Consider the following 20479-nt stretch of genomic DNA (forward strand, 5'->3'; position numbering starts at 1 on the left):
CTCCTAGAGCGCCTGGAGGTGTCATGGCAGGAAAGCATTTCTAAATCACTCTCCTCCGACTCGGGTTCCTGTTGCTGCGTTAATAAGAAAAAGGGTATAAGCAATGATTCGGTTTTGCAAGCCAAGAACTTACATTTCGGACGTCTGCTTGTTTTTGTTTTTGTGACTGGGGTCATGTCTATTCAGGTCCACCTGAGCCAGCCCGGGTTCGATCCTCCTCTTCATCACGACGACTTTTCTGCTTCGTTTTCTGAAGACAAAGTTTTCGATACGTTTCCGTTCCACAGAATGCCTTGGTGAGAGCTGGCCTATGAAGAAGGCGGGGCTGTTTTAAGATAGCTCCAATGTGGGATTGCAGATTTCATCGGATATGTCTGCCAGTAGAACGGAATCATTCAGCACACATTCGCCATCCTTCACGATTTTTAAATTGTTTGGAATGCAACGTGGACAAGTGAACATTTTTTAACACAAGGTGATCATGGAAATTCTTATTGTTGGACGTCATACTAATATCCAAGAATGGTTCCCTCACCCAAAATATTCGCCGGATTTGACATACCCTTCTCTAAGGGATACAAAACTTGGAGAAACGTTGGACAAAGTATATAGAGCTAAAAGGAGACTATTTTGAACAATAAAATGATTGTTTATCCAAATAACTGTGTTTCATTCACAAAGTCACGGACTTATTGAACAGCCCTCGTATATCTTGTAGCGGACAACGATCGAGCTGAAACAGTATCAACAAATTTCTCCACTTGCTGCCCATCCTTACTATTCATAGCGAATAATTCACTTTACAATTAATGTGTTATTTATTGATCTTTTCGAGTTCGATCTGCACTCAGACTCAGCCCCTATGGCGACGCACCACCACGATGGTCTTGATGCAATTCTTGGGGTTCTTGCACTTGACCTGCTGGCGGGTGTTGCACCAGTTGTTTCCCCTCCAGCAAAGCTTATTTGTTTTCTTGGTCGTAGCACTGGTCACTGATGCCGCTGTCGTCGTGGTCGTATCTGTGGACGCAGCTGTCGTTGTGGTCGTTGCGGCTTCCGTTGTGGCAGTGGAGCTCTGTGCTACTGTCAACTGGATGGCCAGAGCAATGAGAACGACTACGAAAAGGAACTTCATTTTGGCCTTAGTTTTGAACTGGCGGCTAATGTCTGGAGCTGTCGAGAGTTGACCGAGTTTTGTGATTGGTGGGAGGCCGGCTTGGATTATTTATAGGGATCCGTTAGGTTCCTGCTACAGTTGTTCCTCTTATCGCGGGTACTGTACATACTTGTACAATGTACATTGTCCACATGGAAAAGCAGAAGTTAATGGAATGTGATGTGTATCAATACGGAGCAAAATACCCAAATATTTGACATTTGCCAAAGTACGCCCTAAGATACAATGTTTGAACAATTGGATAATTTGAGCAAAGTTGTAACCAGGTTAACCATACTGGCAGAATATATGAGTTTTTAATACGACTACTCGTAAGTTACCTCTCGTCACTTTTGGGAAAACTTGTTTCTTGGGATCGAATCTGAATTTACTGATTGAATGTTTAGAGCTTTCATAATTGGACAAATATTTGCTATTGCCAGTCAATCAGTTATATGTATTGAGTTACATTTTGTCAGTTTACCGCATCTGGGGCAGACATGATCAAGATCTAAACAATGTAAGCAATAAATGTATCGAGAGGGAGGAATACGGAACTAATAAAAACGCGGAGTCTAACGACAATAATATTAAATAGACACTGGTCCACAAATATTCAGTCATTTCAAAGAAGTACCCAGGCGACATCCAGACCTTCGTGGTGGTGCGCCGCCGGAGGAACTGAGTGATCTGAAATTAATATATTTTGAATTTTAATATTGATTGCAAAATAACGAGATTTAATAATAATATAGTACTACTACTTGAGTTCGTACTGCATCTAGACGTTGTGGAATTCAGATTTATCGTTGTGATTCTCTCGCCAATTGTATTCTGATAGCTCTAAATGCGTTAAGGTTGTTTTTGTGGCCATTATCTTTTATTATACTAGTTCTACCGTGCAGCATACATATAATTACTTGTAAAGTTTTCTTTTGTGGTTTGACCCAAACATTTATTTATTTGTCTGCTATAAAAACTCATATTATATATATAGTAATATGTCCAAAAAATGGATTAAAAAAATGTTGCATAATGCAGAGGGACAGGAGAAGAATGAAGAGTATAAAAAAGAAAGATTTACTAGTACAATGGAAAGACAATGTGGCAGCCGCTTCGACAATCGATTGTTATTTTTTTCTTGCCCCATTATCATAGTGAGATATTGTTTTGTGTGTTGCTATTTCAGTCCGATCAGTGGTCTCAGAATAAACCAAAAATTTAATTAAATTTCTATACGTTTTCTATGCCAAATGCGCCATCCAAGGAATGTTTAGTGTTGCTGCTGTGGTATTGGTTGATTTTGTTTATGCTCTTTCTGTTGCTGCTGTACCGGAAGCTGCTGATTCTGTACAGGTGGCGGGCTTTGATTATTCAATTGCTGAGCTTGGGGCTGTTGTTGTTGCACGGGCTGTTGCTGCTGTTGTTGCTGTTGTTGTGGTGCCGATTGCTGGTTTCCGGACTGCTGTTGTTGATAGATAGGTTGTTGTTGCTGCTGCTGCACTGGCTGCTGCTGTTGCTGAACAGGTTGTTGCTGCTGATATTGCACGGGCTGCTGCTGTTGCTGCACGGGCTGTTGCTGTTGCTGCACGGGCTGCTGCTGTTGCTGCACGGGCTGCTGCTGCTGCTGTTGCTGCACGGGCTGCTGCTGTTGCTGCACGGGCTGCTGTTGTTGTTGATATTGAACAGGCTGTGGCTGCTGATAGACAGGCTGCTGTTGTGGGATCTGTCCGGCATGCTGATAGACCTGATTGGGGTGCAATTGAACGGGTTGTCCATTCCCGTATTGCTGCTGTTGGTACTGCTGCGCGTATTGCTGCTGCTGCTGGGCATATTGCTGCTGCTGTTGCGCGTGCTGTTGATCTTGCTGCTGGTAGTGTAGTTGTCCATTTGGCGGGTGGTAGGCCACACCGCCGGGTGGCGGCGCTGAATAGTAGCCTTGAGGCATATTTGGATGGGGCGGCAGTTGTCCCTGGGCAATCAGTCGTTGCACTTCCTCCTGACGGCGGCGTTCATACTCCAGATACTCCTCGTGAGTGTATTGCGGCTGTTGGTCGATGGTCTCCCATTCGGGATCTTTCTGGAACTCGTCCTTCGATGTTTGCATCATGAACTCCTCGATGCTGATCAAGCCATCGTGATTGGTGTCGGTCTCCTGGAAATAATGCTCACGCATTCGCTCCATTTCCTCAGCCCTTTCGCGCATATCGTCCTCGGGGAGATCACTTTGGTAGACCTTGTCCAGCTCCTTGACAAACAGGGCCTTCACTTCAGCCTCATCCCAGTATCCGTTGCTGTCCACGTCGTGGATGGAGAAGAAGGTCTTGGGTTCAAAGTCATTCTTGTCCATGTGGTCCTGCTTCTCCCAGACCTCTTCCAGTTGAGCCTTGTTGCCAGGATGATGCAGTTTTCCATGATCCTTGTGCTTCTCCTCCTTTTGTTTGAGTTCCTCTTCGAACTTCTTACGTGACGCCTCATCCATTTCCTTCTTCTGAGCCTCGCGCTCGAACTCCTTTTGCATTTCGTACTCCTTGAAATCCCCACGACGCTTGCGATCCGCCTCGGCCAAATCATCCGAGGTTTTCTGAATTAACTTTTTCAAATCTTCTATCTCGAAAGTGTGCTCATTGTCGTGATCCAAATGCAGAGGCACCTTCAGATGTTTTCGATCGATGTCGTTACTCAGCTCGTAGGCCTGATTTGCCAGTTCACGCAAACGCTCCAACTCTCGTCGCTTTATTTCGTCAAGCTTGGTTCTTACATGATGATTCACATAGTCCAGCTCTTGAGCTATTTTGCCACTCTACAAAACAGAAGACCTTGGTTATCGCAAACATATGGGAAATCCCCAACACCCAACACTCTTACACGTATGTCTGCCTCCGGGGCTTTGTCCAATTTCTGGCGGAACTCGGGATCAGCTTCTAGAGCCTCGACCACTTCTCTTAGATAGCGCTCATACTCCAGAGCCGTCTCCACGTCAGCTGTGGCGGGGGTACTGCTGGATTCAGCCTCCTTGGGGTCCGTCTTTTTGTTTTGCGTCACGGGTAAAGCTGTCACCGCCGAAATCGCGATGGAAACAACCAAAGCCAAGCCCAGCAAGGACAGATTGTGTGCTTGCTTGCACTTCATGGCTGCAACTGTTGTCTCTAAGCGCGTGCCTGAGGGTTTCTTTTGTTCTGATTCGGCAACTGTGCAAATAATTGAATAAAATTAAATATTCTGACGTGTCGAACGTAAAATGAAATACAAAAGAGTCGATAGCAAACTTATCGATATTCTCGGTCTTTCCCAACACTATTCAATCAGCTGTCAGCACACGCAAGAATTTAGCACGGTTTTTGAATTTATATTTTGTAAAAATTTGTAATATCGGAGCAGAAAATTTTGTATTTTACTGTTTTCAGCTTAAACATACTTTTACGACTACTATTGCTGACTATCTAGGCTTTCAAATCTTTTTTAATTTTTTTCAACTTCTTCAGTTTTGGCTCAACAGCTTTTTTCGTGGGCTTGTTCAGACCACTTTCAGTTTTTTGTGTCGTTTTGGTAGCGTTTTCCCTGCCCGCGCGCTTTTTGAGAATATTTTCCGCTTTCTGAATCTTCTGCAGTTTTGCGGATTTCTGGGTTGCCTCAATACTAGCCTCTGGTCGTATTTTTGTGGAAATGTCCTCGCGCTCCAGTGGCTTCTTGGCTCGTATTCTGGCCTCCGATTTGCGAACTTTCTTCATTTGTAGCATGTATTCCGGAACAGTACCGCCGGAGTTCTTAATGATCAATGCAATGCTAAGAAAAAGACACAAGTTATATAATAGTACGACTTTTATCATCTGCGTTCGAGTTACCTTCTCAAATTTGCCGTATCATCCTGCGTGAAGAAGGTAATGGCACGGCCTGGACGACCCGCGCGACCCGTGCGCCCAATGCGATGAATGTAAGAGATGGTCGTGGGTGGAAAATCATAATTAATGACCAGATTAACGCCTTTGAAGTCAATACCGCGCCCCATAAGCTCCGTGCAAATCAGGACCCAAATGTTTCCCTCGCGGAAGGCACGCACGCAGTTATCACGTTGATGCTGGGAACGCTCGGCGTGAATGACGTCCACGTTGATGCCGTCGTAGAGCAGCTCTTCAAACAACTGCTTTGCACGGTCTTTGCTTTGGACAAAGACAAGAACAGGCGGCTGAAGGCCTTGGCGCACCAGGTTTCTCATGGCGACCAGCTTGCCACTCTCGGATCCAACGAACAGTAGTTCCTGTTGGACTGTATCCGTGGCGCTGTTCTGCACACCAATTGTGATCCGTACAAGGTTCTTGAGATGCCGCAACGCCCACTTGGCCACAGGGACCGTGTATGTGGCACTGAAAAAGGCCACGCACTTCTGCGGATGCGAACAGGCGGCGTAGATGTCATCCAGCTGTTCCTTAAAGTTGTTTTGTCCCTCCTCCATCAGTCGATCCGCCTCGTCCAGTACAAACCACTCGACACCCTTAAGATCGAGCAGAGGAGGTTGTTGTTGCAGCAAGAACCTCACTCGATTCGGGGTGGAGATGAGAATATCATACTTCTGCTTGCACTCCGCTCCATGCTTTTGCTTAGCTTCGCTTACTTTGCTGATGAAATGAGTGCGCAGGCCTGTCTCCCTCGTCAGCTCTGAACACTCGCGATAGATTTGCTGCGCCAGCTCTCGCGTTGGGGCCAAGACTAAGGCCCTCAGCCCGGTCGTTTTATGGGAGCGGAGGCCATTGATAATCGGTGTGAGAAAGGCCAATGTCTTTCCAGAACCAGTGGGCGCACAGGCCATCAGAGCCCGCTTCTGGAACAGCACCGGTAATGCTTGCATTTGGATAGGTGTGGGCTGGGAGAAGCCGTACGAGAGAACGTTCTGTTGTAGGCGTGGCAGTAGCTTGTAATCCCTAATCAGGTCATCGAAGCTTAACACGGGCGCCGGAATGTTCTTGCCCAGCGCTGTTATGCTGTGTTGCTTCCTCGATGCATTTGCCTGCTCCGTGATCTTTTGCAGTTCCTTCTGTTCTACTGAGAGTTTCTTCTGATCCTTGGCCTTTTTGCGCTTGGGCGCAGCTGCAAGAGCGCCGGCTGCATCTCCCAGTAGTCGAAATTCTGTGTTTTCTGATTCCTCGTCTGCTTTCTTAACTTGTTGCGGCTGCTCCGGCTGCGGCTCCGGCTCTGTCTGAGAGCTGACAACAGTTTTGCTCGGTTTAATGGGGTTCTGCAAGGGTGCCATTAGTCGAAATGTGTTAAATTTTATTCACACAATTTATACACACCTTTGGCTTTTTGGAAAACCGTACTCCTGCAGTTAATAGTTTAAATATATCATGCTCGTCCATTTTCGTTGCTAAATTTCATCGCACGTGCATTTGTTTTGCTTCAGACCAGAGTTGCCATACCATAAAAAGCGAAGGCACAAAATGTGCTGTAATGCGCAGGGCTGTGCGGCACTAACATTGATTTCAATTTCAAATAATTCATTTGATAAATTCAATTAATTAATTGAATAAATTACCTTTCGTGATTTTTAAATTATATTTTTTCCGTTCAGAAAACAAAAGCATAAACCGATGATCAGCTGCTAGAAGACATTCAACTTAGTCATAAAATAAAACACCATCCTAATCCTTACATTAATTTCTTAAGATTATGGAATTTTCAATCTCAGGGCTCCATGGCCACTAACTCATCCATGAGGTCAACACGCCTTCGCAGTCCTTGATTGTTACTCTCACTCCCTTTAATGTCATCCACTATGCCGCCCCAGGTAAAATTTGTCCGTCCTTCAGAAATCGACAGCTGATCCAAGTAATCATCCCTGAACTCCTCGCAGAGATTGTGCATGGCACAAATGCTCTCCACTATGAGACGGACTTCGTTCAGATCTCGCGCCTCCAGGGCGTACAGAGTGTTGAAACGACGAGCCAATGCGTCGAGGACCTTCTCGGCCAGCTGGAAAGCAGGCTTCATCAGATCGTTGAACACTGCATCCTTGCGAAAGCATTCTGACTCGATGGGTCGCATCAAATACGATTTGAGTGGAAAGACACTATTTCCAATGAGGTAGCTGCCGGCTGGCATTGTCCTGGGGTTCAACGCAAGTGTTTGGCCAATCGGCGAATCCTCGAATGTGTACTCGTGGGCCAATTCCACATAGCAGTCGATGATCTTTTTCTCGGCATTGCAGATGAGTTGCAGGACAACTGGAACCTCGGCATGCTCTGACTCCAGGAAGACATCCAGGCGCTTCAGCGTAATGATGCCGAACAGCTCTTTGAAGCACTTGAGCTGCGGAAGGCTCTGATAACCCTGCAGCGTGTTCTGTTGTGCTGCCAGAGAGTTTGGCCATTTGATGAAACTCTCATAGTTGTCGGATATAACATTCCAGAAGCTACGCACCACCTGCTGGCAGAGTGCCCACGGCAGCTGATACTTCCTAGAAATCTCTTCGAAGTGTTCGTCGGTGGCTAGCTTCCACATGGCCAGCGAAAACACTGTCTGAGGCGGAGGGCTCGGGTACCCGGGCAGGCTAATTTCCTGTAGTATCTCCCCCAATGATTGTTGAATTTTCTGCAAAGGGTGGGCGGAATTAAATGACTTTGCCAGGGGCAGGGGTGCTTTCTTCGACTTTGGCACTTACCAGAAACGATAGCTTGCGCATATGCAAATAAGATTCGAATTGAGCCTCCACATACCGGTGTAGGAGGTTTAGATCCCCATATGTCCACTGCAATTTGGCAATTTTACGACGTTTCTGCGGCTTCGCTTGTTCCATTGTCTCTCTGCGCTTGAGATTTGAGGACGTACCACGTTTCTGCTGCATTAATGCAAAGATCTCCGCCTCGTCGTCATCACTGGCCGCCAGAAGGGGGTAATTATTCGATGAAATCTCTGTTGGCCCATCGCCTTTGGGCTGCTGATCAATCAGCAAATCCTTAGTAATAATAGAAGCAATATTGGCCAAAACAGCGCGCTCCTCCATGGTTTGTTTTGTTGTCTGTCTGTCGTCGTATGATTCTCCGTTTTTGTGGTGGTTCCGACGCCCAACAACCCCTTGAAGTAAATGTATGTGCAAACACGCATGTGTGTTCACACTCTCGCGGTCAGCTGTTTGGGCGCCACTTTACCGGTATTTGAATGTTGCGTCTTGTGAGCTTTGGTTAATTTAATTTAATGTAGAATATTTACGAGTATATTCAAATGAATGAGTGCCTTAAAATTATTTTAGAGATGTTTAAACAATTCCTGTGGGACAGTTCTGCCAGAATGCTTGTTTTGTTTAGTCGATAGTATCGTAAACACGATATTGGTTAACGGTTATTCGCAGGGACTGCCGTGGTAATTGCATTCCACGGGCGCTACAAATCAATAAATCAATCAAATGAGTGAAAACCATTAATATTTGCAGCAGATCAAGCTCACCCAATGCAGGTTTCTCCACCTCAAATGTATCCCATGTGCACTTGTGCAAAGTTGGATCAGATCTTCTTATGCCCTGCCGATTTCCCGGTGCCGAGGCTCCTTCGCGCAGCAGTTGGACGCGCTGCCGCAACGCTGCCAGAACCTCAGAATGTCTCGTGGAATACACCAAATTGTTTTTCTCACACGGATCGTCCCAAATATCGTACACACACTCCTCTACCAAAGGATTGCAGCCTCGTTGAAGATCCCCGCAGCGGACGGCAGCCGACCGTCGCAAGGTCATCACCCGCTGCTGCGTCATGCGTCGAATATCGTGGCGGGCTAGGGCTCGGGAAGTGGGTGAATTGCGTACCGTCACCACATAGCGGCTCTCACGAGGATCCAGGTCATCTAGCTCGCGGTAGGTGAGCACTTGATCATACTGTCCCGCCGAAGTGGTGCCGTTTATATACTTCCAGTGTCCCATTTGGAATGAAGTGACCCGCCACTCATCGTCCAAGATGTGCAGAATTTCACGCGGCACATGCGGTGCATCCACAGGTCCTGCCAACTGCGGCCACAAGTCTATGCCATCCAGCTCGAGAGTGTGGGGCAGCTCGATGCCCGCGGCATGAGCCAGAGAGGGTAGCCAATCCGCCACATAAATGGGCTGGGTGAAAATGTTGCCGCGTGCCTGCAGCTGCGCACTCCAAATGGCGCCGGCTACGCGCACTCCTCCCTCCCAAGGAGTGTTCTTTTGGCCTCGGAGCGGCCAGTTGGAGCCTGTATTGGCAAACATGCCCACTGACGGAGCGCCATTGTCAGAGTAGAAGATCACAATGCTGTTCTCCAGCTGACCCGTGCTGTTCAATGCGCTGACAATGCGCCCCACACTTTGGTCCAGCTTGGAGACCATGGCTGCAAAGGTTCTGTTAATCAGCACGAACATTTCAGGGTAAAAATAATCTAACCAACCTGCATATTTCCTTCTGTTGGGATCCTTAATGTAAGCAAACTTTCGAATCTCCTCCTCAGGTGCCTGCAAGGGATCGTCTTCATTCGCCGTGTGTGTGGCGAGATGGCTGAGTACCAGGAACAAAGGCTCCTCCTGCCCTTCCCGCTCCCTTATCACACGCTCCGCCTCGTTGGTCAGCAAGTCTGTGACATATACGCCACGATCCCTGCACTCCAGCTCCATATTCCGACGAAAGTCATAGCCGAGAGAGTAATTACGAGCGGGCATCTTCGAGCGCCTCTGATAGTAGTCTATGTAGGCGCCCCAGTAGCCATAGTGATAGTCGAATCCGCGTCGGGTAGGCGTGTACTCCGGACGGGAGAAGCCCAAATGCCATTTGCCTATCAAGTTGGTGGAGTAACCAGCCTGCTGAAAAATCTCCGGCATCAGTGTGGCATTCAGAGTAAGTCCCCAGGGTTCCTCATTGCTAATTACAAAGTGTTGAGTGCCTGTTGCATAAATTGATTGATGAACACCAACTTTTACAAGACAGTAGATATTACCTGTGTGTATTGGATAGCGACCGCTGAGGAGAGCTCCACGAGATGGAGTGCACATGGCCGGCGCATACAAGCGGTCCAGAATCCGTCCATGGAAGGCCAAGGCATCGATATTGGGAGTTAGAAACTCCCGTCCACCGCGAAAGCTGACATCATCGAACCCCTGCAATATATTACAAATGCTGGTTTGTTTTGGAAAATCGGTGCTTTATGTCCGAGAAACTTGTTCTACCATGTCATCGGCCAATATAATGATTATATTGGGACGCCCTGCTGTTTCTGCTGTTTCTGATGCTGCTGATGCTGGTGTCTCATCTGTCTTCGCTCGTTGAAAGCAGAGTAAAAGCAATAGAAACGCTGATAAGCCTTTCATTGTGTGTTACTTAATTTCCAAACTAATGAACTAATTTTAATCGCGTGCTGCGTACCGCTATGTACAACAGCTCCCAAGCAACTGACGGTGGGAGAGAGGTCCACGTAATATCTTGCCTCGAATCGAGTCGACTCGGCTCGATTTCAGTTTCAGTCTTTGGGTCTGTTTCAGTTTGTTTAAGTTGCGTGGGGTTCGTCCAAATTAGCAGCCACTCACAAACTTGATTGACTATGTAATTAATGTTCGGCAACGACAACAGGCTGTAAATGCAAGACTTTTAAGTTGATTTTGATTGGCTTCCGTTGAGTAACTGGAGGAGCCAATACTAGACAGATCAAGGGTGTTTTTTATATTTCTTCCCAATTTCATACGTGGAAGAATTCGTCCGTAACTTACACCATCAAACATGGGGAGTTTATTGTTTGCTTTTTTTACTCTACTTCATTTTGTAAAGGTTTTCTCTTCGGCGCGAGAAGTGGGTCAACGAGCTATGAGAATTGGCTTATCAATTCACCAGAACCAGAATTTGTCATCGAGAGTGTCTTCCGCACCTATATATTCATTAGTGTGGTATCGGATTGCTACTAAAAGACGAACGATTTATTAAATAAAGCTTAGAGAGTAATTGAACAGAGGCTACATAACTACATAACATCTATCTAGCACTACACTACCAGAGTCCGCTTTGGCTTGGTTGCAGTCACACAGAGCTAATAATACTATAAAGAGTCACGCACTCATAGCTAGACACACACGTTAAAGGCATAATCTGATCCCAGATGCATCGTTTCCTCTTGGCTGATGATCACCAGACAACGCTCCGCACCGCCGCCGGCAGACCGCAGATGGCATTGTGTACGGGAATGGCCAGGAAGCCGGCCAGGGCAATGCCATAGGAGTCGGACTGCACCACCATGGCCATGGCGAACTGCTGGCGCTCGGGTGATATTTCCTTGGACATGCGGTAGAAGGTGTTCACGTAGGCGCCGCCACCCAGCAGTCCTTCCCACAGGACGATGACGAAGACGATCCAGATGCTGGGCGTGTACCACCAGATGACCTCGGTGAGGAAGTAGATCACGTTGACGAACTGGAAGACGGACATTAGCCAGATCTTGTTCAACTGGAAGATGTTGACCGAGGAGCGCGAGATGAAGACACCAATCTGATAGTCTACATTCAGCCAGCGGTACTGAGAGTCCTTGTCCAGGAAGATGTTCTCAAAGTAAACCAATTCAAACTGCAAACGAAAAGCATCATCATGAGGAAGATCTCGCAAGCGTTTCTCTCCAAACCCACTCACCAATCCCTGGTTGATGAAGTACTCAAAGAAATAGACCAGACAGAGGGGCAGCATATACTTGAACAGATGCTTGATGTAGGAGAGCTTCTCCTTGAATCCAACCAGGGGCTTGTCGTCGCTGATCAGTACCTCGGTGGACTCCACGGTGGTCACAGGCAGAATGTCCACCTGCGGACGACGCAGGAGCAGCCAGAAGGCGAAGGCCTCAATGGCAGGAAAGACGAGCATGATCAGCATGGTGTTGCGCGGGCTAACATCGAGATCCCTCAGGGTGGCATAGCTCAGCGAACCAATCACGCCGGCTCCTCCAGTACCCGAGGACCAGGTGGATATGACGTTTCTGAAACAGATCGAAAGAATCTTTTTAGAGATTCAACTAAGGATTAGACCGTTCAAACTAACTTGTTATATCGCGAAGAGTATGCCAGGAAGGTGGTCTCTCCAATGCCACTGCTCGCCGACGTGATGATGACTCCCAGGAGAGCCATCCACTCGGCGTGGGCGAATCCAACGAGCAGGAAGCCAGCTGCCGAGCAGGCCACCGCAATTGCTATGCGTGAGCTGCAAGATAAATCAGGTTAAGATGCTGCAAAGGCAGAGGCCACAGATCTCGGTCTACTCACTTCACCCAGAAGGGAAAGAAGGGCATTAGCATCTTGACAAACAGCGAGGGCAGCACATCAGCCAGCAAAATGGCACCGGTGGATACCAAGTGACAGTTCCTACCCGTGGCGCTGGTTTCATCGTCATCGGTCTGACAGGGAGCACAGGAAAACGATTAGTCTGATTTGGATGATCAGGTTATCCCTGATCTTTGCCTACCGGATTGAACTGCTTGATAATGTCGTGGGCCGCACTCAACATCACCACATAGCCGTAGTTGTTGCATAATCCAAGGATCCAGTAGGATGTCAGGTCCCGCCAGAGGCCGCGATCCTTTCGAGGGCTGTGGGGGCCACCTGCAGGTGCGACCACAACCTGAGGATCGTGCTCGGCCTCGGCCTCTTGCTGTTTGCTGGTCGTCATATCGGGCAGGCCAACTATGGTGAATATAATTAAAAATACAAGTAATTATTGCACATTGACTTTTGCCATGAGAAATCGAGAACCATTGTGGGTCCACCTGCCGCTGCAAATGAATTGCGGTTCCCAGTGCGGCATCTACTATTGCTTTTGGTCATGGAAACGCTATGAACTTAATTGAACTGAACTAAACTGAACACTGAGAAAAAATAAATTGTATATACTCTCGATCTATGTACATATGTATGTACATATATACTGATGTGAACGGAACTTTAATTACATATACTTTTTTTAACCCATCTGAAAAACCCATTTCTTACTGCAGGTTTTGCTCAGTGCATTAACAGTTATTGTAAGGTTCTCGCTCTTTGATCGACTGGTAAACGGCTTTGTTTCTCTTTGGAAGAGTATTCTGAAACTCTTGCAAAGCAAAGCTACTCTTTCGTTGAGGTTTGTTGAGTTTCGTTGAGGTTTCCTATGTCTTAATATTTTCTAGAGTCGAATTTAAACAGATTGCTTAATTTGTTAAGCTGTGCATGTCTGTCGGTGGTACCTTGAACTTGAACGAACACAATTGGCATTTGGGGAAGTACGTAAAAAAAGTTCACTTAAATTTTCTTGAGAAATACGTGCGACAAATAATAATAAAATATGTCTATTGCACATCTACGAGTGGTATTGAAGGTAGAATGAAGCAACGGTTCTACTAGGTCGTATATTTAAGATGGATTAGCATATTATTTATTGCAATAAGCTTGGAGGAAAAATTTTAAGAACTCTTTAGAACGAAAAACTGAAACGGATTGGTACTTTCTTTAACAATAATTAAAATGAGTTAGATAGACAGATTAGATACTTCAATCACTCTACAGATTTCACTGTTTGGTAACAGATTGCAAAAACCAAAGAGGGGGAAATGAACTGAGTTGGTCACCACTTATACTATGTGTATATATGCATATATAGATCATCAGTTTATTGGCAACGATTTATATGGTGCAAAGTGCAAATCGTTTGATTTGTTTACATCCGACAGAACTTGTGACTGTCGCTTATGGATGGGTAGAAGGAAGGGTGGGGAAGGAAGGTATATAGAACCGGAAACCATGGCGAAAGGAAATCATCCTCTTTGAATCCCAAACACATCCTATATTCCCATTATAAATACATGTATTTGAAAAAAAAAACCCGAACAATGCCCTGCCTGACAGCCATAATTTGTACAGATCATTTAAGTTGACCTTGCACCTGTTTTACGAGTAGATTAAATTAAAAAAAAAAACACAACCGCAATTAAATAATATCAAATTAGCACCAAGTACCAAGTGGGAATAAGAACAGGCCTGAAAAAACTGGCAAATAATTGAACAAATCTCTCGATACAATGGGTTGGTTGCATTTGCCAAATCAGCAACTGCAGAACTAAAGGTTCTCTAGAGTTACTTCGGGTTATGCTGGAAAGTGACGCATCGATGGGTTTGAGAGTACTCGTACTCGCACTCGTACTCGATCCATTTGCGCAGTTACAATGTTGTTGACCCACTTCGGTGTCCGCTATCCCATTGCATTTGCTTAGTATCCACAAAAATTCAATTCGACACCCCACCGAAACACCAAACATACACACGTTTCGAAATTTCGAAAGTAAACTGAGAATAGAAGAAGTCCGCGAACCATTATCAGCATTTACCTTGGGATGGCACAGCACTTGGTCGTGTCATTCACTTCTGTCTGGGCTTTTGCCTATTTTTGAAACGAATTCAAAGAAAGTCCTTGAGACAAACGAAGGCGAAATGGTGTGGATTAGATCTTACACATTCTTTAAATAAAAGAACAAAGGTGAAAAGGGGAAAGACCTATGCGAGGACTCTCCAAGCTATTGACATTGTCCCACTGATGACAAACCTTTTCGTAAACTATTTATGATCTTATCCCTTTCTGAGCTCAGATCGTTTGAGCTCCGATCTTGACGGACTTGTATGCAACTGAATCTGCGCTTTAAACTCCGTGCAACATTTGTTCTGTGCCAATTCTACTGCTCATGTATTTGTAGTTTAGTGGCTAACCTTTGGTTTTTTTATGTTCTTTAACAGCACGTTTGCGTATTGGATGCACTTCCTTTCCTTGCACTATTTGGCCAACACTTGGAGAACAATCGGCTAGAAGTTCGGAAAGCGACGTCGGCGGTACGGGGGCAACCACAACGACAACGTTTCGCGCGTTGGGGCGTTCGGTGAGCGACTGAACCTGAATGAGCCCTCCCCAACACTCAAAGCGAGTCCCCAACAATCAACTGCAATCGCCGACAGCCGACAACAATGATGGACGTCAAAGACCGAAAGTGCGAGGTATCACGCGAGTTGCCAGCGGCAGCATAAAAAGCAGAATAAAATAAAATCAAATAAGAAACCCACAGACGACAATAGAAGTGCAACAAGTGCCGAGTGCCAAAGTGCCGATCAGGCGGATTATGTCTATAGATATAGTATTTGTACGATTTGATTCGATTCTGTTCGATTCCGCTCGATTCCGCTCGATTCGGTTCCGTTCCGTTCTGATCCGTTCGCGGGGAGCAGCAGAGAGTTGAGGCCGGTCAGCGAACGTCACGTTTTTTGCTTTGGCAAATCTTTCCCTGCTCATGTTATACCCTTTTCAAGGGTATACCCACTTCTCTTAGATGTTCGCACAGGCCAGACAGAGGCATCCCGATCCAGAGGGGCTTCTACTGGAATTTTTTCAAGACTTTATGATAAGATTTCTGAAACATGTGCGTATTTTGTTGATACTGAACTGATAATCTCAATAGGATAGTCTTTCTTTACAGCCCCCCAAGAGTCGGCGATTGTTTCTGGCACGAGTAAAGATAAAGAATCGGTCTTTCACCGCGATTAGATAGATAGCCATACAGAGTTATTCGAAAACTTTCGAAGGCTTTCGAGCTAACGCATCGATTATCATACGGCAATCAAAAATGTGCCAATTATGAAAGCACATTTTTTGACACCTTACTTTATTCTTACAACCATGATGACGATGATGATGATTTAAGGTATTAGAAACTTCGGAGTTCTTTTTCGTTCTAATTCAAATATTTCATTGTTTTTGCTGTTGGCTGCCGTCGGCTGTCGTTAATGAAAAGTTAAACCGAATGTTAATTGCATTTCGTTGCTGTTTCTTAGGCAATTTGTATGCTAGTAATACAGTGCTGCCTGTTGTTGTGAGCTCTTTCAGGGCTTTGTTCTGGCCCCTAAATATGAACAGCAGTACTTGCTGCTGCGTTCTGTTCTGCTTTGTGGCTTTATCGGGAGGCACGTGGCGTATGCGTAATATAGGATGAACGCTATGAAAAGAACACCTGTGGACGAGGGCCAAGACCCAAATGAAAAGAGCTTATATGAAAAAAAGAGATGGGAATAGAGACTAGAACTCCTAATTAGGGATTCCTCTGGACCTTGCGAGCAATGTTTTTGATATTATTTATGATATTTGTGGAGGTTACTTAACCCACGCTGTAAATACTGAACGAGAACTGTTCAGTTATGCAAACAACATTTAGTCGAACTTCGGCAACACGATTAACTGGAAATTCTGGCTAATTTAAGAACAGAGTAAACACACCCGATCCGACGGAGGTCTCACTTGAATGGCAAACACTCCGCGCGACACTTTCGATGCTTGGCAGGCCGTAAATCCGAGGTGAAGTGCCATAATGTATACCCCAAAACAACAACAAAAAGAACAAAACAACAGCCTTTCGGATACGCACACTTTCGAGTTGAGAGTAGTAGTATTTCCGCCTGCTACTCAATCCGCCAGCTCGAGGAATGGAATCCAACTGAGGACATGTCGAACACAAAGCTAGAACAGAGCCGGATGGCCAGGGTTTGCAATCGACAGTGTCATTATCGTTAAGTGGGGGCACAGATTAAATTACAGATAAGATGTGCCCAGCATTGGGCCATATAAATCTTAAGATATCAGTCAGCTAGTCAGCCGCATGGCGTTTCGTATGAATACATGACAGGCGGCGCACCAGAGCCAGCCCCAGACATGACAATCAGGCAGATGATGAGAGAGGAGCTTTGCGCTTTACGGGGTGTTTCTCCCCCCAGCGAACAGTTCAATCTAATTATCGGAATACATACTGGTGTGTAGCTGAGCTGAGAGTTTTCCCCGCAATAAAATAAAATTCATTGAGGTTTTATTTCCTTTTACCCATCCTTTGGCATTCAAATCGAATCCGTTTCGCGCTCATTTAGCACGTACGGAAACCGCCAAAACCAATTTAACACCGCAGCCGCAAAGCAGGGAACACTTTTTCCTCTGCCCTGTCGAAAACAAACGAGTATTGGTTTATTGTATACCTACGTACATACGTACATACCTACATATACGCATAGTTACAAAATAGAGAAAAAATCAAGTTAAAACATGTTGCTGACAAATTGCAAAATAAAATGGTCCAATGACAGCAGAGGGCCTGGGGAAAGGAAGCGGAAAACTCTGTTCAATGTTGTAAATAATTCCCAATTGCCTGTCAATTTCCACTGACACTGTAAAGTTCTACCCTCCACCCGCCGGCCAAGACGGGGAGCACTCCTTGAGGGGTTAACCAAATGGGCCCAAGTGATGGCCTGTTGACAACAAGATTGAGTTGACAAATTGTCAAGCCAATTTATCATGGCACTCGCAATGGGTGGAGAGTTCTGGTCTGTTTGGCAAACATTTATGCCAGTTGCAGCTCGAAACACGACAAGGCAAAGAGAAAGTGTTAGTGGACCTTGATGCATTAATCAAACAGAAATACCCGTACAAGAGCTCTGAAGATCTCTGTCTTGCATCTATGTTCTCTTCTTCAAGGTCCCCACTAAAGGCTGCAGCTTTCTCCTGCTTCGAGAGGATCGTAACATACACGTGCCGCTCTATTCTTTATGGTGCAATCAAATCAGACTGTCAGTCTTGTCTGTCCGCCTCCGTGCCCCAATGAAATGAAATGTCGGCTGCTGCCGCAGGCCAACTTCATTAAATCGACATAAATCATGGTCGTGTGGGCGAATGAAGTGAAATATGATTGATTACGTGGGAAAATCGCACAGACTTAGTGCTGGAAACTTGGTAGTTAACTGCTGCCTAATAGGCCTCATTATTTGCTATCTGCCAGACCCACACATGGCCTATGGAGACTGGGGATAAACTTTTCCATTCGAGGTGCATAAAAATGCAAATAAAGGCAGTCGGAGTAGGAGGTGGCGAGAGAATGAATAAAATCATTGGCGAAGGAGAAAATGAAAAATAAAATGTAACCGCCAAACACGAAAAGTTTTTAATGCAAATACGAAAATCGCATGAAAGCATAGCACAGATCCACTACGTCCTGTGCTCCCCGGCTCCTGTCCTCGGCATCCTTCCTTCCTTTCATTCAACGAGGCGTGCCGCATTTTTCGGGCGGGAAAACAGGAAGCGTGGAAAAGCGTCGCCCCCCTGCATAATTTTACAGTCGTCGGACGTGGCGAAAAGTTTAACCCCAAAGTGTTTTTATATTTTCTCTGGTGCTCTAGGTGCCATGTGCCGTGTGCCGTGTCCCCGATGAGAATATATATATATCTGTGTAGTTCTGAATAGCAGCTTAAAGGGATTTTAAAGAGTGAGTCGCTTGGTCCGGTTGAGATAGCGCTGACAGGCGAGCTCCAGCAGGAGGATGAACACGACCAGGATGTAGCCAAAGATCAGCATCAGGAGTAGCGGGGCAACGTACTCCATGCCCACGGTAATCACAAAGTTCTGGGCCACGCAATGGAGCTTCATGTGGACCCAGTAGCTGCGCTGCTTCCGGTAGACACCCGTTTCCAAGACACGCAACAGTCTGCCAGGGAATACCATGAAGGACACATAGAGACACATGTAAGGGCTTTCTGTAAGGGACACTCACCTTAGACGAAACAGCTCCTTGTAGGTGGAGTTGCGATGCAGGTGCGTGTAGAACAGTTGCTCGGGTCGGAACAGTATCTCGTTGAGGTCACAGATCTCCTGGGCCGTAAAGTAGCGCTCCACATAGGCATACCCCGAGGATGTCTCAAAGACATAGACATAGCCGGGATTGTCCCTGACCCGAAGCACTCCCTCTTCGGCGGGCAGCCAAAGATCGGGGTTCTTCGACTGCGACTCGATCTTGCGTTTTATGAACAGATGGATATCGGAACGTCTGGAGTACTGTCAGGAAAAGAAGAGAGGCCATAGATTGACAGGGGAAGAGTGTAAGAGAGATGGAACCCACATTCAGATAGCTCTTGGTAAAGGGCAATGGCTCCAGGCCCACTGTCAGCTGGCTCTCCGCCAGCTGTTGCATTGTCTTGATCTTGGACTTGACCGGAGAACTCAGCAGCGAGGACACCACCACAGATGTGTAGTAGTTGTACATGATGAAGCTGATCAGGAAGAGGGCAAAGTAGATCAGCCGGCCGCCATTGGAGCGGGGTATCAGCGCCGAGCTCTGGATGCAGGCGGCCCCAAAGCTGATCAGGAAGGTGGTCAGCAGCGAGGGTAGGTAAGCGAGGCGCCAGCGGCGACGCATCCGCTTGCACTCCATGTAGAAGGTCACCCAGAGCAGGAGTCCGATCAGGGACAAAACTCCACCGAATAGATACCACACGAGCGGACTGAACGGCTGCAGGAACACATCACCGCGGAGGCCCGCGTTGTGTGGCGTGCGGAAGATGCAGACCGAGCGAAAGAAGCCAGTCTCAATGATGGCCGACAGATACTTGAGCCGCCCCTCCGTCGCCAGCGAGGGTGTGGCTGTGATGTCGGCCGTCTGGTCGACCACGGCGCCCACAGCTCCGCCAACCACATCTGATTTGCTCCAGCTGTCCACGAAGATGAACTTCATTCGGCAGTGCAACAGATCCCGAAGGATCAGAGTCAGATGAAAGCCGAATCGCGCCAGCGAGTCAATGTGTGTATCGTTCTCCTGACTCAGAAACAAAACCAGTTGATCCTCCGACCAGTAGAGAGGACGTTGGGTCACTACCGTAGCCACTGGAGGAGAGAGAGTTAGTGTTTGGATGCCATCCCTCTTTAAGGACTCCCTACCTCTGAGCATCACATCCGTGAGCTGCTCCCGATTCCCGTACTTGGAACGTAGATGCAACGGGCTCAGGTATCGCATCCTCTGACAACCACTCAGGTCACAGCCGCAGGCATAGTTTGCCGTCAGATTCAGCTGCCCGCCAATGATCCTCCCATTGCTGTAGACATCGTAGGTGGCATAGACCACCGCAGAGGCATTGTAATCCGAGCTTGGAGGCTCCTCCTTCACGTAGCTAACATCGGCATCGATGGAAATGTTGAAGGGGGAGAAGAAAGCGTAGAAACCCACTTCGGATTCATTCCCGTGCAGCAGCCAATGGTAATGCTGATTGTACAGCTGCTCCCGACTGGCCTTATATGAGAAATAATGAATGCCATGAATGTCCACATGATTTAGATATTCAATCATGTGTCATGTACCTCCTCTAGTAATCCTGCTGCCTTGTGGCACTTCATATCTACATAGATCGCCAGAGTGGGCTGCAAATGGTCCAGGAAGCGCAACTCCAGATCCTCCCAGTCCCGAACGGCGTGCATTTGCAGAAACTGATGGTAGATGAGGTGCTGATGGAGGGGCTTCATGAACTGCTGAGCAAAATCCCGA

The 20479-nt window shown here is 46.6% G+C and overlaps 7 protein-coding genes across 9 annotated transcripts; all 7 read right to left on the bottom strand.

The window, feature by feature from the left end:
• Window positions 1-825: 825 nt before the first annotated feature.
• LOC117184652 (uncharacterized) lies at window positions 826-1369 on the bottom strand. The gene has a single exon (XM_033383239.1). It carries the CDS (start codon window positions 1133-1135, stop codon window positions 854-856), a length of 282 nt encoding a protein of 93 aa, XP_033239130.1. The 5' UTR covers window positions 1136-1369; the 3' UTR covers window positions 826-853.
• Window positions 1370-2213: 844 nt separating this feature from the next.
• On the bottom strand, window positions 2214-4442 carry NUCB1 (Nucleobindin 1). The gene is made up of 2 exons (XM_002135111.3): window positions 4025-4442; window positions 2214-3959 (listed from the first exon to the last, which is right to left on the bottom strand). Exons 1-2 carry the CDS (start codon window positions 4286-4288, stop codon window positions 2430-2432), a joined length of 1794 nt encoding a protein of 597 aa, XP_002135147.2. The 5' UTR covers window positions 4289-4442; the 3' UTR covers window positions 2214-2429.
• Window positions 4443-4528: 86 nt separating this feature from the next.
• ais (DExD-box helicase 52) lies at window positions 4529-6583 on the bottom strand. Its single transcript, XM_002135112.3, has 3 exons — window positions 6448-6583; window positions 5002-6389; window positions 4529-4942 (listed from the first exon to the last, which is right to left on the bottom strand). Exons 1-3 carry the CDS (start codon window positions 6508-6510, stop codon window positions 4600-4602), a joined length of 1794 nt encoding a protein of 597 aa, XP_002135148.1. The 5' UTR covers window positions 6511-6583; the 3' UTR covers window positions 4529-4599.
• LOC4812984 (uncharacterized) lies at window positions 6552-8461 on the bottom strand. 2 transcript variants are annotated; one of them, XR_004470064.1, is made up of 4 exons: window positions 7812-8461; window positions 6804-7741; window positions 6687-6749; window positions 6552-6621 (listed from the first exon to the last, which is right to left on the bottom strand). XR_004470064.1 is itself a non-coding variant. In XM_001353912.4 (2 exons), exons 1-2 carry the CDS (start codon window positions 8151-8153, stop codon window positions 6836-6838), a joined length of 1248 nt encoding a protein of 415 aa, XP_001353948.2. In that variant the 5' UTR covers window positions 8154-8461; the 3' UTR covers window positions 6693-6835. The 2 variants fall into 2 exon arrangements, 1 of the variants encoding a protein (XP_001353948.2); XM_001353912.4 differs by lacking the exon at window positions 6552-6621 and having other exon boundaries at window positions 6693-7741.
• Window positions 8327-10743, bottom strand: LOC4813250 (arylsulfatase B). Its single transcript, XM_001353913.4, has 5 exons — window positions 10320-10743; window positions 10091-10250; window positions 9548-10036; window positions 8594-9490; window positions 8327-8529 (listed from the first exon to the last, which is right to left on the bottom strand). Exons 1-5 carry the CDS (start codon window positions 10458-10460, stop codon window positions 8489-8491), a joined length of 1728 nt encoding a protein of 575 aa, XP_001353949.3. The 5' UTR covers window positions 10461-10743; the 3' UTR covers window positions 8327-8488.
• A 295-nt stretch (window positions 10744-11038) lies between these two features.
• On the bottom strand, window positions 11039-16641 carry Cln3 (CLN3 lysosomal/endosomal transmembrane protein, battenin). Of its 2 annotated transcripts, none has more exons than XM_015187856.2 (6): window positions 16556-16641; window positions 12586-12803; window positions 12387-12517; window positions 12166-12324; window positions 11764-12103; window positions 11039-11700 (listed from the first exon to the last, which is right to left on the bottom strand). In XM_015187856.2, exons 2-6 carry the CDS (start codon window positions 12787-12789, stop codon window positions 11266-11268), a joined length of 1269 nt encoding a protein of 422 aa, XP_015043342.1. In that variant the 5' UTR covers window positions 12790-12803; window positions 16556-16641; the 3' UTR covers window positions 11039-11265. The 2 variants fall into 2 exon arrangements, with proteins under 2 accessions (XP_015043342.1, XP_015043341.1); XM_015187855.2 differs by lacking the exon at window positions 16556-16641 and adding an exon at window positions 14856-15084.
• A 103-nt stretch (window positions 16642-16744) lies between these two features.
• Window positions 16745-20476, bottom strand: Ir75a (Ionotropic receptor 75a). Its single transcript, XM_001353915.4, has 5 exons — window positions 20296-20476; window positions 19879-20227; window positions 19064-19824; window positions 18719-18999; window positions 16745-18652 (listed from the first exon to the last, which is right to left on the bottom strand). Exons 1-5 carry the CDS (start codon window positions 20455-20457, stop codon window positions 18427-18429), a joined length of 1779 nt encoding a protein of 592 aa, XP_001353951.3. The 5' UTR covers window positions 20458-20476; the 3' UTR covers window positions 16745-18426.
• Between the last annotated feature and the right edge of the window lie 3 nt (window positions 20477-20479).

The sequence above is a fragment of the Drosophila pseudoobscura genome, chromosome X (assembly GCF_009870125.1).
Source record: "Drosophila pseudoobscura strain MV-25-SWS-2005 chromosome X, UCI_Dpse_MV25, whole genome shotgun sequence".
Taxonomy (NCBI): Eukaryota; Metazoa; Arthropoda; class Insecta; order Diptera; family Drosophilidae; genus Drosophila; species Drosophila pseudoobscura.

Coding starts and splice junctions, on each gene's coding strand:
- ais (XM_002135112.3), bottom strand. CDS start 6,510: ATGGACGAGCATGATATATTTAAACTATTAACTGCAGGAGTACGGTTT. Junction 6,390..6,447: donor GGTTTTCCAAAAAGCCAAAG/GTGTGTATAAAT, acceptor GCACCCTTGCAG/AACCCCATTAAACCGAGCAA. Junction 4,943..5,001: donor GATACGGCAAATTTGAGAAG/GTAACTCGAACG, acceptor TCTTTTTCTTAG/CATTGCATTGATCATTAAGA.
- LOC4813250 (XM_001353913.4), bottom strand. CDS start 10,460: ATGAAAGGCTTATCAGCGTTTCTATTGCTTTTACTCTGCTTTCAACGA. Junction 9,491..9,547: donor CAACAGAAGGAAATATGCAG/GTTGGTTAGATT, acceptor GAACCTTTGCAG/CCATGGTCTCCAAGCTGGAC. Junction 8,530..8,593: donor GGTGGAGAAACCTGCATTGG/GTGAGCTTGATC, acceptor ATTGATTTGTAG/CGCCCGTGGAATGCAATTAC.
- Cln3 (XM_015187856.2), bottom strand. CDS start 12,789: ATGACGACCAGCAAACAGCAAGAGGCCGAGGCCGAGCACGATCCTCAG. Junction 12,325..12,386: donor TTCTTTCCCTTCTGGGTGAA/GTGAGTAGACCG, acceptor TTTATCTTGCAG/CTCACGCATAGCAATTGCGG. Junction 11,701..11,763: donor ACTTCATCAACCAGGGATTG/GTGAGTGGGTTT, acceptor TTTCGTTTGCAG/TTTGAATTGGTTTACTTTGA.
- LOC4812984 (XM_001353912.4), bottom strand. CDS start 8,153: ATGGAGGAGCGCGCTGTTTTGGCCAATATTGCTTCTATTATTACTAAG. Junction 7,742..7,811: donor TGCGCAAGCTATCGTTTCTG/GTAAGTGCCAAA, acceptor CACCCTTTGCAG/AAAATTCAACAATCATTGGG.
- Ir75a (XM_001353915.4), bottom strand. CDS start 20,457: ATGAAGCCCCTCCATCAGCACCTCATCTACCATCAGTTTCTGCAAATG. Junction 19,825..19,878: donor CACGGATGTGATGCTCAGAG/GTAGGGAGTCCT, acceptor TCTCTCCTCCAG/TGGCTACGGTAGTGACCCAA. Junction 18,653..18,718: donor AAGGAGCTGTTTCGTCTAAG/GTGAGTGTCCCT, acceptor ATTCCCTGGCAG/ACTGTTGCGTGTCTTGGAAA.
- NUCB1 (XM_002135111.3), bottom strand. CDS start 4,288: ATGAAGTGCAAGCAAGCACACAATCTGTCCTTGCTGGGCTTGGCTTTG. Junction 3,960..4,024: donor CCCCGGAGGCAGACATACGT/GTAAGAGTGTTG, acceptor TCTGTTTTGTAG/AGTGGCAAAATAGCTCAAGA.
- LOC117184652 (XM_033383239.1), bottom strand. CDS start 1,135: ATGAAGTTCCTTTTCGTAGTCGTTCTCATTGCTCTGGCCATCCAGTTG.